The sequence below is a fragment of the Rhinoderma darwinii genome, chromosome 5 (assembly GCF_050947455.1).
Source record: "Rhinoderma darwinii isolate aRhiDar2 chromosome 5, aRhiDar2.hap1, whole genome shotgun sequence".
In the NCBI taxonomy this organism is placed as follows: domain Eukaryota; kingdom Metazoa; phylum Chordata; class Amphibia; order Anura; family Rhinodermatidae; genus Rhinoderma; species Rhinoderma darwinii.
The window spans coordinates 134,181,309-134,193,957 of record NC_134691.1 but is presented as its reverse complement, the minus strand read 5'-3'; the positions used below and the strand labels follow the sequence as shown (position 1 = coordinate 134,193,957).

Here is a 12,649-nt window from a genome sequence, read left to right as displayed (position 1 = left end):
GAGCATAAAACGTCGCAAAATACGCTTTCTCTGCCTCCCATTGAAGTCAATGGGAGGTCAGAGGCGTAAACGCCCGAAGATAGGGCATGTCCCTTCTTTCTCCCGCGAGGCGGTTTTGCCGTTCGCGGGAGAAAACCGCCCCCGCCTCCCATTGAAATCAATGGGAGGCATTTTAGGGCCGTTTTTGATGAGTTTTGCGGCGCGGTTTCCGCGTCAAAGAACTCAGTGTGAACATAGCCTTACAATAGCAAACATCAGGGAAAAGAAAGATTGGGACTTCAACATGCCTCAATCCTTTGTTCTCCTATAGATAAGCCGCTGCCAGAGGTGTCTGACAACAGCGTATCCTTAGGGGAAACCATGGGTAATATAACCGAAGGACTTATAATTACTAGTCATTTTTTTACATTTCATTTTTAGGTTGAATGGGATATTATTAACATAATAACCTCTCTTCTGCACTAAATACTCGGTGAGTCGAGGAAAATGTTTTCATTTGCAGCAATACATAATTAAGTTGAATGATGCCAGGCAACACCTAGCATACTTATATCATTGTTATTAGGCACCCAATATGGATGCTCTACGTTACAATGTTAAGTAACAGAGTATAATATACACCCACCACGTTCTTATGTGCTGTCGCAATAAGAAGAGCCCACTTTGGAACCATGTGCTGTCTTGGGTTCAGTGCACTGAGCCACTGATCCGTGAACACACTGCCCATCAAATTACAGTGCTGTATAATAATGGGTTTAACTTTTCTGCTCATCTGCTTCTCAACTCCTGCTTTGAACCTTTGCATTTGCATTCTATATTCGCCGATGTCATTACAGACGCAAATAAATTAAGCTGATTTACTCCTTCTGAATTATGTTATGTTTATTGATGCTTGTATAATTTAATTTCACACAGATTCCATTAAAGATTATGCTCTCTGTCACGGAATGCTTCCAGTGGGAAAATATAATCATGTTATAATAGATTTCACTGTTCCATTATTGTAGATATACAAGAGGGTTGTCTTTTTTATTAATAAAACAGGACACAATACAAAGGAGGGAAATCAATGTCACAGGACTGCCACCGCCTCACCGGTTAGGTGACTGGAAACACTTATTATCACAAATTGAAAATTCTCCGCATGTTTCTGGAGTGGTTGCATGTTTGTTTAATTAGGATCTGGGTAAACACAATCTGCTTTCAGCGTACAGCCAACCATTTACAACAGGTGGCTAAATAAATATATATATATATATATATATATATATATATATATTAAATTTACATGTTGTAAATTCTTATGTGGACTTCAGAATGGTGCTTCTTTATTGAAGCCATAATTAACTAGTTTAAATACAATTAGAGAGAGAAATGATCGGCACTGCTCTTGGAGTACCGTGTATCCCAGCACCATGCACGTTCCCCAAGTGCTCTGTGGCATATAAAATAAGATTCTTGGAATGTACAAAAGGAGAAGAAAAACTCCACGGCACTTACCACTGGTGAGTGCCGTGGAATTTTTTTTTCTCCTTTTGTGCATAATAAAAACTAGAGCCTTATTTAGAGTGCACCTGTTACGAGACAGGTGCATTATGAACAGGGTCATAGACAAGATTCCCATAAATGGTTAATTTAGCATGTGCTAACACCACCCACTGTACAGCCCCAAAACTGGAATTAGGACTTCCGTACATTTGGGTAGATTTATCAAGAGTGTAAAGCAGGTGGAACAGTGTTTGCCATCTCGATTTAATGGGCCACTAACAACGAGATACACTCGGATTAGTTGCTACTGGCAATACCTACACTTTTGCTTTTTACTGGTTTTGATAAATCTTTCCTATTGTGTCCACATACCAACTAAATAAATCGAAGTACTGGGCAGCAGGGTGTAACTTAGTACCCATTTAATGAACTCTTTATAGGTATCTATTGAATGGGAATCTGTCTGATGACCTGTGAACATTAATAAACAAGGCTTATTTTACTATAATTGCATGAACCAGGGGATGGAGTATACAAGACTACATGCAGTAGGTGGAACTGCTGGGTGGCCGGCATGTATTACACATCACTAGCACAGCCATTTATTGGCTGGTAAGGTATAATACTGCCACAAGTAGTCCCGACTCCATGATGGTGCCTTATATAGTTGTATGAACAGTGTTCTGCAAACGTGCACTGCTCCACTACATGTATGTAGTAGGTGTATGTAGTCAATGGATATATGTAGTAGGTGTGCATATCCATGCCTATGTTTCAACCCCTTGACAAAAGCCTGCGTATTCCCCTTGGGGGCCCCAAGTACATTTTTTTCTGCTCAGGTACCATCACCAACCTTAATCCAGCCTTGAACAGTAGCATGCTTTTATTAGTTATTTAGAAAAATTGGATATTGTAATAACAAATATCCAGACATCTTATCAAGCAATCTCCACCTAGATCTGAATTTCCAGCGCTCCTAATATTATTAAGCAAAATTATTTATTAATATACATCAAGTGCCTGTAAAAACCTGACTTACCAGCGAGTAGGAGCTTGCTACATGACTCTGGATTTCATCCATTGTATCGGTACCATAGGATACAGTGCCTAGGTGAAGACGCCTGAAAACCATTTCATTTTGAGTAAGTGTTCCTGAAAGACAAGTACTTTAAAAATCAGATGATATTACATTTTACAACAATTGATTTTTAATAATTATTGCAATGCAGTAGATTTTTCTTTCTTAAAAACAGAAAAAAAAAAAAAAAATTGCCATCTATCCCTCATTTCCTCTTGTTCAAGTCATATGCACATTCATCCAGAAAGCGGAGACCTAGGGTGCCACTTGCTGGGTTCAGAGCTGGTTGAGCTGTCCCTGTGTGTGCACTTAACTAAAATCGGGTTTCCAGAGAAGTTAGGATTTAAACTTTTGAGTAATATGGTTATATAGTCAACAAAAAAAAACAAATCGAGCACCTTTGCAATACCCAGTATATATTACCTCTCTTAGATTCCAGTTGCTACTTGGAAATGATCAACAAGCAGGCTAACGGCTGTAAAAAGGTCTAATTATGGTTTAATTTTTATATTAACTATAACTTGAATATTTACCTTAAATAGTTAATAAGGTTGAAAAAATACATATGTCCATCAAGTTCAAGCAAGGTATACCTTGCATTGAAACATCTGACTGATACTCCTTAGGCCCTGTTCACACTGAGTTTTTTTTTGCAGTCAGAAAAAAATCTGCCTCAGAATTCCTTCAGGAATTTTGATGAAGATTTTTAACTGGCAGCACTTTTTTCCGGAGCATTTTTGCCCATGGTCATTGAAGTTAATGCAAGGAACGTGTGCAAAAAAACGCTGTGAAAAACGCTAAGAAACGAGTGCCACAGGATTTTTCTGCCTCTTTTTCTTCCCGCGAAAAAAGACGACTTTGCCTCCCATTGAAATAAATGGGGGGTGATGTCGGCCAATTTTTGGCTGCGATTCCAACGTGGTTTCCACATAAAAAAACGCAATGTGAAATGCCCCTTAAAGGGGTTGTCTATTTCTCAGCTATCTGTACAGTAGAATAGAATGGAGAGCAACTATGTAGTGGTTCTTCGTCACCCGGCCCATCTATATATTAAATGGTCATCTTCAATTTGAAAAGTGGTTGTCATAATAACCCAACTCCTTTAGCATCAAAGTAGCCCGATTAACTTAGGAATACATACTAATTGAACTGGATATCCACATGTTAACTGGCATGTCTGCTGGGAGTATTATTTAATCACACGTGGCAGATTTGTTGCAGACTGTCCCATTGACCTGAACGGGGCTTGTAGAAATCCATGCACATGCTGCAGAAATGACCTCATTCAGATGTTTGGGCCGGATTTTCAGCCAAAGACATGTCGGCAACAAATCCGTCATGTGAACATAATGAGTTAATATAATAACAGATCCCACCATTTGCAAAAACGGTTCTTTTATTCTATGCAGAGGCAGGCATAACACGGAAGTTAAGACAGTTTGGCCTACGACCGTTTCATGTCCTCCAGACGTATGCCTTGATAAAGCGCATGGGGGACGTGAAACGGTCGTAGGCCAAACTGTCTTAACTCTCGTGTTATGCCTGTCTCTGCATAGAATAAAATAACCTTTTTTTGCAAATGGTGAGTGCCGTGCAGTCTATTCTTCTATATGTTGAACATTTGCTTATACCTTTCTTTCATACGCACTGAGCACCGCTATATAAAGGCTATCGAACCACAAGTCCCAGCAAGAATATGAACCTGTGACGCCGGAAGCTAAAGGTAGTGCCAACCATTTTCTCTTTCTACATGTTGCACATAATAACAGATCCATCAACAGCAGCTTTTTGATAGTTTTAGGTTATTTCTAAACTGCATTATGGAAGAAAGAGCTGAAGAATGAGTGAAAATACAGTAAAAGCACCAACAACTGTATTTTACACCTTTATACCTGTTAACCGCAGGAGTAGGCTGCAAGGATAATTTAATTAATAATGAATTTGAGTAACTGAGAAATACTAATCAACTCAATGACAAATGTATTGGGTCTTAAAGGCTATGTAAACCGTTGAAAGGCAAAATTATTATTTTATTAAATAAAAAAGGTCAGTCTGTTGTGTAACTTTGTAAAAACATATATTTTTTTACTTTTTTAGATGCAGCTGCTCTGTATTCTCTATAGAGAGCAGATGTATCTAGCGCTATTCACTGAATCCGTCAGTCTCGTGGCCCTGACAGGTTCAGCGTCTGCGGGAGACACGCAGGATCCTAATAACCTATAACTTAGATGTAATAGATTACAGGTAGATTCTGTGTGTCACAGACACGCAGGACCCGTTGTCACTTAAGCCGTCAGGTCTGCGAGACTGACTGATTCAGTGAATAGCGCTAGATACAGCTGCTCTGTATAAAGAATAGAGAGCAGCTGTATTTAAAAAAAAAAAAAAAGTTAAAATAATTTTTAATAAAAATGTATTTACAAAGTTACACAAAACACACTGTTATGGAAAAAAAATGTTTGCCTTTCAAAAGGTTTACATAGCCTTTAACCCCTTGCCGACATCCACCGTATATATACGGTACTATCGGGCAGGGGTTCCCGCAAAGCGCAGTACCATTACGTTGTGGTGATAGTGCGGGCTCAGGAGCTGAGCCCACACCATCACCACCGGGTGCCAGTTGTATGTTACAGCTGACACCCTGATGTAACGGCCAGGACCGGAGCTAGCCTCCAATCCAGCCGATGAACCCCTCAGATGCATTATTCAATAGAGATCGCAGCATCTCAGGGGTTATTAGCCAGTGGCACAACATGATCGCTGGGTTGCCGGTGGCTGCAATGGCAACCGGAAGCCTAATACTAACCTCCCGGTCTGTCAGCAATGGAAGCCTCCTATGCCCCGCTCAGAGGCGGGGCCTAAAAGGCTTCCGGTACCAACGGCAAGATGGCGCCGGAGTCATCAGCAGTGAGTGTCCGCTGTATTTTACAGCGGACACCCTGCTGTAACGGCAGGAACCGAAGCTAGCTCCGATCCCTGCCATTAACCCCTTAGATGCAGCTATCGAAAGCGATCGCTGCAACGTAGTGGGTTGTAGCAAATCGGCAGCCCTGCCATGTGAAGGCAGGGCTGCCGACTGCTACTATGGCAACAGGAGGCCTAACAATTGCCTCCTGGTCTGCCATTACGGAAGCAGATTAGGCCCCGCCCAGAGGAGGAGCCTGATCAGCTTGCGGTCAGTGAACAACTGACAGTTCTAATACATTGCACTACATAGGTAGTGAAATGTATTAGCACAGCAATCAAACAGTCGGGGCTTCAAGTCCCCTAGTGGGACTAAAAAAACAGTGTAAAAAAGTAAAAATAAAACACAATCGCCCTTTTTCCCTTCTTAAGTAATTTATTATTGAAAAAATAAACCATACATATTTGGTATCGCCGCATCCGTAACGACCTGAACTATAAAAATATTATGTTATTTATCCCATGCAGTGAACACCGTAAAAAAAACCACTAATAACATAGCCAGAATTGTTGTTTTGTGGTCACTTTGAATTCCAAAAATTGAAATAAAAAGTGATCCAGGAGTCGCATGTATCCAAAAATGGTACCTATAAAAACTATAGCTCGTCTCAAAAAACAAGCCCTCATACAGCTGCGTTGACGAACAAATTAAAAAGTTATGGCTCTTACAACATGGCTCTTACTACAATCTTTTTACAAAAGTAATTTTATTGTGCAAAAAGTTGTAAAACATAAAAAAAGGCTATAAATTTGGTATCGCCGGAATTGGACTGACCCGCAGAATTTACTAACATGTAATTTATGACGCGTGGTGAGCACTATATAAAAAAAACTGTGCCAGAAAAGCTTTTTTTGGTTACCTTGCCTCCCATAAAAAAAAGGATAAAAGGTGATCAAAAAGTCACATGTACCCCAAAATGGTACCAATAAAAACGACAGCTCGTCCCGCAAAAAAAGCTTTCATACCACTAAGTCTACGAAAGAATAAAATAAGGTAAGGCTCCAAAAAGTCAGGAAAAAGATGCAGTTGTGCAGGCCCGTGGGGACCATTTCTTCTGCTTCAAGAGGCGATTTATCAAGGCACTAAAATTAGGGAACCAGGAAGGGGAGGACTCAAACATATCTGCTGGAAGCGAGGGTGCCCGTATTATACCAGGACAATGCTTTCCCAGCAAAATTCCTCAAACTGCAAACTTGCAGAGTGTGGACCAAAAGGCGCATAAGAAAGGACACCATTTATTAGTGCGACACTGGCCGTTTATCTGGATTGCTTCACAGTGTAACACACATCTATGGATTATGTCAGCCCATTATTAAACCACCTGACTATGCCCCTGATGTACTCTGCCCAGCTTACGTACAGTGAAGGAAATAAGTATTTGATCCCTTGCTGATTTTGTAAGTTTGCCCATTGTCAAAGACATGAACAGTCTAGAATTTTTAGGCTAGGTTAATTTTACCAGTGAGAGATAGATTATATTTAAAAAAAAACAGAAATTCACATTGTCAAAATTATATATATTTATTTGCATTTTGCACAGAGAAATAAGTATTTGATCCCTTTGGCAAACAAGACTTAATACTTGGTGGCAAAACCCTTGTTGGCAAGCACAGCAGTCAGAGGTTTTTGTAGTTGATGATGAGGTTTGCACACATGTTAGATGGAATTTTGGCCCACTCCTCTTTGCAGATCATCTGTAAATCATTACGATTTCGAGGCTGTCGCTTGGCAACTCGGATCTTTAGCTCCCTCCATAAGTTTTCGATGGGATTAAGGTCTGGAGACTGGCTAGGCCACTCCATGACCTTAATGTGCTTCTTGTTGAGCCACTCCTTTGTTGCCTTGGCTTTATGTTTCGGGTCATTGTCGTGCTGGAAGACCCAGCCACGAGCCATTTTTAATGTCCTGGTGGAGGGAAGGAGGTTGTCACTCAGGATTTGACGGTACATGGCTCCATCCATTCTCCCATTGATGCGGTGAAGTAGTCCTGTGCCCTTAGCAGAGAAACACCCCAAAACATAATGTTTCCACCTCCATGCTTGACAGTGGGGACGGTGTTCTTTGGGTCATAGGCAGCATTTCTCTTCCTCCAAGCACGGCGAGTTGAGTTAATGCCAAAGAGCTCCATTTTAGTCTCATCTGACCACAGCACCTTCTCCCAATCACTCTCAGAATCATCCAGATGTTAATTTGCAAACTTCAGACGGGCCTGTACATGTGCCTTCTTGAGCAGGGGGACCTTGCGGGCACTGCAGGATTTTAATCCATTACGGCGTAATGTGTTACCAATGGTTTTCTTGGTGACTGTGGTCCCAGCTGCCTTGAAATTAACAAGTTCCCCCCGTGTAGTTTTCGGCTGAGCTCTCACCTTCCTCAGGATCAAGGATACCCCACGAGGTGAGATTTTGCATGGAGCCCCAGATCCATGTCGATTGACAGTCATTTTGTATGTCTTCCATTTTCTTACTATTGCACCAACAGTTGTCTCCTTCTCACCCAGCGTCTTACTTATGGTTTTGTAGCCCATTCCAGCCTTGTGCAGGTCTATGATCTTGTCCCTGACATCCTTAGAAAGCTCTTTGGTCTTGCCCATGTTGTAGAGGTTAGAGTCAGACTGATTAATTGAGTCTGTGGTCAGGAGTCTTTTATACAGGTGACCATTTAAGACCGATGTCTTTAATGCAGGCACCAAGTTGATTTGGAGCGTGTAACTGGTCTGGAGGAGGCTGAACTCTTAATGGTTGGTAGGGGATACTTATATCTCGTGAACAATGCAAATAAATATATATAATTTTGACTATGTGATTATTTTTTTTTTTAATATATATAATCTATCTCTCACTGGTAAAATTAACCCAGCCTAAAAATTCTAGACTGTTCATGTCTTTGACAGTGGGTAAACTTACAAAATCAGCAAGGGACCAAATACTTATTTCCTTCACTGTATGTGGGGGACATTATAAACTAAAATACCAGTAAAACTCTAAACAAAACTACTACCAAGCAAAAACCACGCTCCAAAAGCCAAATGGCCCTCCCTCCTTTCTGAATCCTACAGCTTGCCAAAACAGCCGTTTACTTCCACATATATGGCATCGCCAAACCAGGGAGAACACAAGCTGGGCATGCCATATTTGCCACTGACATTGCATATCTTGGGAAAATTTGCTATTTTTACTTTGCACCATCCACAGTGCAATCATTTATGGAAAAGACCTGTGGGGTGAAAATTCTCACTACACACCTTAATAAATGCCTTGAGGGGTGTGGTTTCCAAAATGGGGTAACTTTTCAGGGGTTTCTTTCATTATTTCACATCAGAGCCTCTACAATTGTGTACCAAGTAAGTTGCCAAATTAAGCCTCAACTTCGCATGGTACTCTTTCACTCCTGAGCCTGGTCGAATGTCCAGGCAAAAGACTAGGACCATATGTAGGGTGTTTCTAAAACCAGGAAACACAGCATAATAATTAGAGAGCAGTCTTGTTATGGCGGCACAAGCTGGGCACCACATATTGGCATACCTATGGAAAAATTCGCATTTTCACTCTGCAACATGAAGTGCACACTAATTTCTTGAAAACACCTGCGGGGTTAACATGCTCACTACACCCCTAGATGAATTCCTCAAGGTGTGTAGTTTCACAAATAGAGTCACTTTTGGAGAGTTTCCATTGTTTTGGTCCGAAAGGAGCTTTGCAAAAGCGACATGGTGCCAAGAAACCAATCCAGCAAAATCTGCGCTCCAAAAGCCAAATAGCGCACCTTCCCTTCTAAGCTCTGCTGTGTGCCCAAACAGCAATTTATGACAACATATGAGGTATTTCCGTACTCTGGAGAAATTGCTTTACAAGTCTTGGGGTTCTTTTTTTCTTTATTTGTTGAGAAAATTAAACATTTTGAGCTAAAGCGAAGTTTTATTGAAAAAAAATATGTTTTTTTTTATTTTCACTGCCCAATTCTAATAAAAAATATGGAATACCTGTGGGGTCAAAATGCTCACTATACCCCTAGATTAATTCCTCAAGCAGTGTAGTTTCCTAAATGGAGTCACTTTTGGGGAGTTTCCACTGTACTGGTACTTCAGGGGCTTTGCAAATTCGACATGGTGCCGAGAAACCAATCCAGCAAAATCTGCACTCCAAAAGCCAAATGGTGCTCCTTCCCTTCTGATCGATGCCGTGTGCCCAAACAGTAGTTTAAAACCACATATAGGGTATTTACATACTCTGGAGAAGTTGCTTTACAAATGTTGGGAGGCTTTTTATTCTTTATTCCTTGTGGAAATTTTTATTTTTTTTTTCAGCTAAAACGACATCTTATTGGAAAATGTAAAAATGTTTATTTTGATGACCAAATTCTAATAAAATCTATGAAACACCTGTGGGTTCAAAATGCTCACTACACCCCTAGATGAATTCCTTGTGGGGTGTAGTCTCCAAAATTGGGTCCTTTTTGGGGTGTTTCCTTTGTTTTTGCATCACAAGACCTCTTCAAACCGGACATGGTGCCTAAAATATAATCTAATAAAAAGAAGGCCCCAAAATCCACTAGGTGCTCCTTTGATTCTGAGGCCTGTGCTTCAGTCTATTAGCACACTAGGGTCACATTTTGGATATTTCTAAAAACGACAGCAGCTGGGCAATAAATATTTAGTTTAGTTTCTCTTGTAAAACCTTCTGTGTTACAGAAAATTAAAAATGAACTTCTGCAAAAAAAAAAATGAAATTTGTAAATTTCACCTCTAATTTTCTTTAATTCTTGTGAAACGTCTAAAGGGTTAAGAAACTTTCTAAATGCGGTTTTCAATACTTTGAGGGGTGCAGTTTTTAACATAGGTTGATTTATGGGGGATTTCTAATATATAAGGCCCTCAAAACCACTGCAGAACTGAACTGGTCCATGAAAAAAAAATAGCCTTTTTAAATTTTCTAGAAAAATAAAAGGATGTTCAAAAAAACGATGCAAACATAAAGTAGGCATGTGGGATATGTTAGCTAGTCACTATTTTGTATGGTATTACTATCGGTTTTACAATAAGATACATTTAAATTTGGAAAAATGCTAATTTTTGCACATTTTCTCTAAATTTTGGTGTTTTTCACAAATAAATATTGGATTAATCGACTCAATTTTTTCATTAACATAAAGTCCAATATGTCATGAGAAAACAATCTCAGAATCGCTTGGATAGGTAAAAGCATTGAAAAATAAGGCTCTGTCAGGAAGGTCAAAAGTGGCCACAGCGGGAAGGGGTTAAAGATAGTTTATATAAAGGAAATACCGTGCCATAACATTTTACTGTTTTCATGTATTCATGCTGCCTGTTGACCTTTCTAGCGAATACACACATTTATTTTAACTATTTCTTCTTTGAATATACTTAAATATAGGAGGGCAAAATGATGTTAAAAAAAATCTGTTATATTTTAGTGAAAAGCAAACTTATGATATTGCCAAAAAATTGAAGTAGGAAAGAATCATGGTTTGCTTATGACTAGTATTGTATACTTTACAAATCGCTTATTCTCTGAAGTGAGATTACTGCTGGTTGGAGGTAAATCCTTGGAAACAAGACTTTTCTGTGAACATATCTAGAAATGGGATCAGAGACAAATCCAGGTACATGATAGCAGAAATAGTCTACTAAAACAAAGTGTATATTCCTTGTTCCAGCTAAAACTGCACTGGTTTAGAAGTAGGACTAGAGAATTTAGTAGCAATAGTGAATTTAGCAGCTACTTAAGAATTTTCCCCTTTTTGTACATATACTAGTATTTTTTTTATACTTGATAGGTGGAATCAGTAGATACCTTACTGTATGTGGCAAAGAAAATTACTACATTGCATTATAACCTAAAGGTCCCTAGATAAACCATGGTCAGTGTATCTGATCGATAAGAGTTCCACTGTAGAAGGGTACTGTTACAAGGGCCTGTTCACTTGTTCCATTCAACCTTTCCGTCAGGGAAAAAGATGAACGGAAAGCCAAACGTAAACTATCGCTTCCCTTTGCATTGCCATTGATTTCAATGGTATTTTTTCTCTTTCAGTTGGTATCAGTTTGCCTCCGTTCCACTAGGTTTCGTTTTTTTTCACGGAGACAATAGCATAGTCGACTACAGTAATGCCGCGTATCCAAACAGCAGTTTATGAAGATTTCAGGGGTGTCGTTTCGGGTGGTTTCCACTGATTTGGTCTCAGAGGGGCTTTGCAAATGTGACATGGCGCCGCAAACCATTCCAGCAAAATCTGCGCTCCAAAATCCAAATGGCGCTCCTTCTATTCTGAGCCGTGCCATGAGTCCAAACAGCAGTTTATTACCACATATGGGGTATTGCCGTCATTGGGAGAAATTGCTTTAGAAATGTTGGTGTGCTTTTTATCCTTTATTCCTTGTAAAAATAAAAAATGTTTGTTTTTTTCAGAAAAAAAGTAGATTTTAATTTTCACAGACTAATTCCAATAAATTTAGCAAAAAAGCTGTGGGGTCAAAATGCTAACTATACCCCTAGATAAATTGCTTGAGGGTGTAGTTTCCAAATTTTAGTCATTTTTGGGTGTGTCCACTGTGTTGGAACCACAAGACCTCTTCAAACCTGACGTGGTACTTAAAATATATTCTAATAAAAAGAAGGCCCCAAAACCCACTAAGTGCTCCTTTGCTTCTGGGGCCTGTGCTTTAGTCCATTAGCAGACTGGGGCCACATGTGGGATATTTCTAAAAACTGCAGAATCTGGGCAATAAATATTGAGTTGCATTTCTCTTGTAAAACCTTCTGTGTTAGAATACAGAAGGTTTTACAAGAGAGCTGCAACTCAATATTTATTGCCCGTATTCTGCAGTTTTATGAAACATCCCACATGTGACCCCTTAAATGCACCAGGGAATCGTCAATGACATTTTTTGGGCCAAATAAGAAATAAGGGGTCCGATTTTGAAGAGTCGGTCAAAATTAGGGTCATCCTGGTTGGGGGGAGCACTGGGAATTATCATTATAATGTATACATTTTTGGACTGCCTCAAAACGAGCCCTGGGCATTTTAGTGCGGTACAAGGGGCAGTGGTAGAGCACATCAGTGGACCAATAGGCCCTCACCACTGGCTTCTTAGTTAG

General features: G+C 39.8%; 1 protein-coding gene across 2 annotated transcripts in view; it reads right to left on the bottom strand.

Moving 5' to 3' along the window:
• ATP9B (ATPase phospholipid transporting 9B (putative)) overlaps positions 1–12,649 on the bottom strand; it is a 286,527-nt gene that overhangs the window by 49,593 nt on the left and 224,285 nt on the right. For both annotated transcript variants that reach the window (XM_075826526.1, XM_075826527.1), the window contains exon 14: positions 2,528–2,640. In XM_075826526.1, coding sequence (XP_075682641.1) covers positions 2,528–2,640 — 113 coding nt within the window. The remainder of the gene's footprint in view (positions 1–2,527; positions 2,641–12,649) is intronic.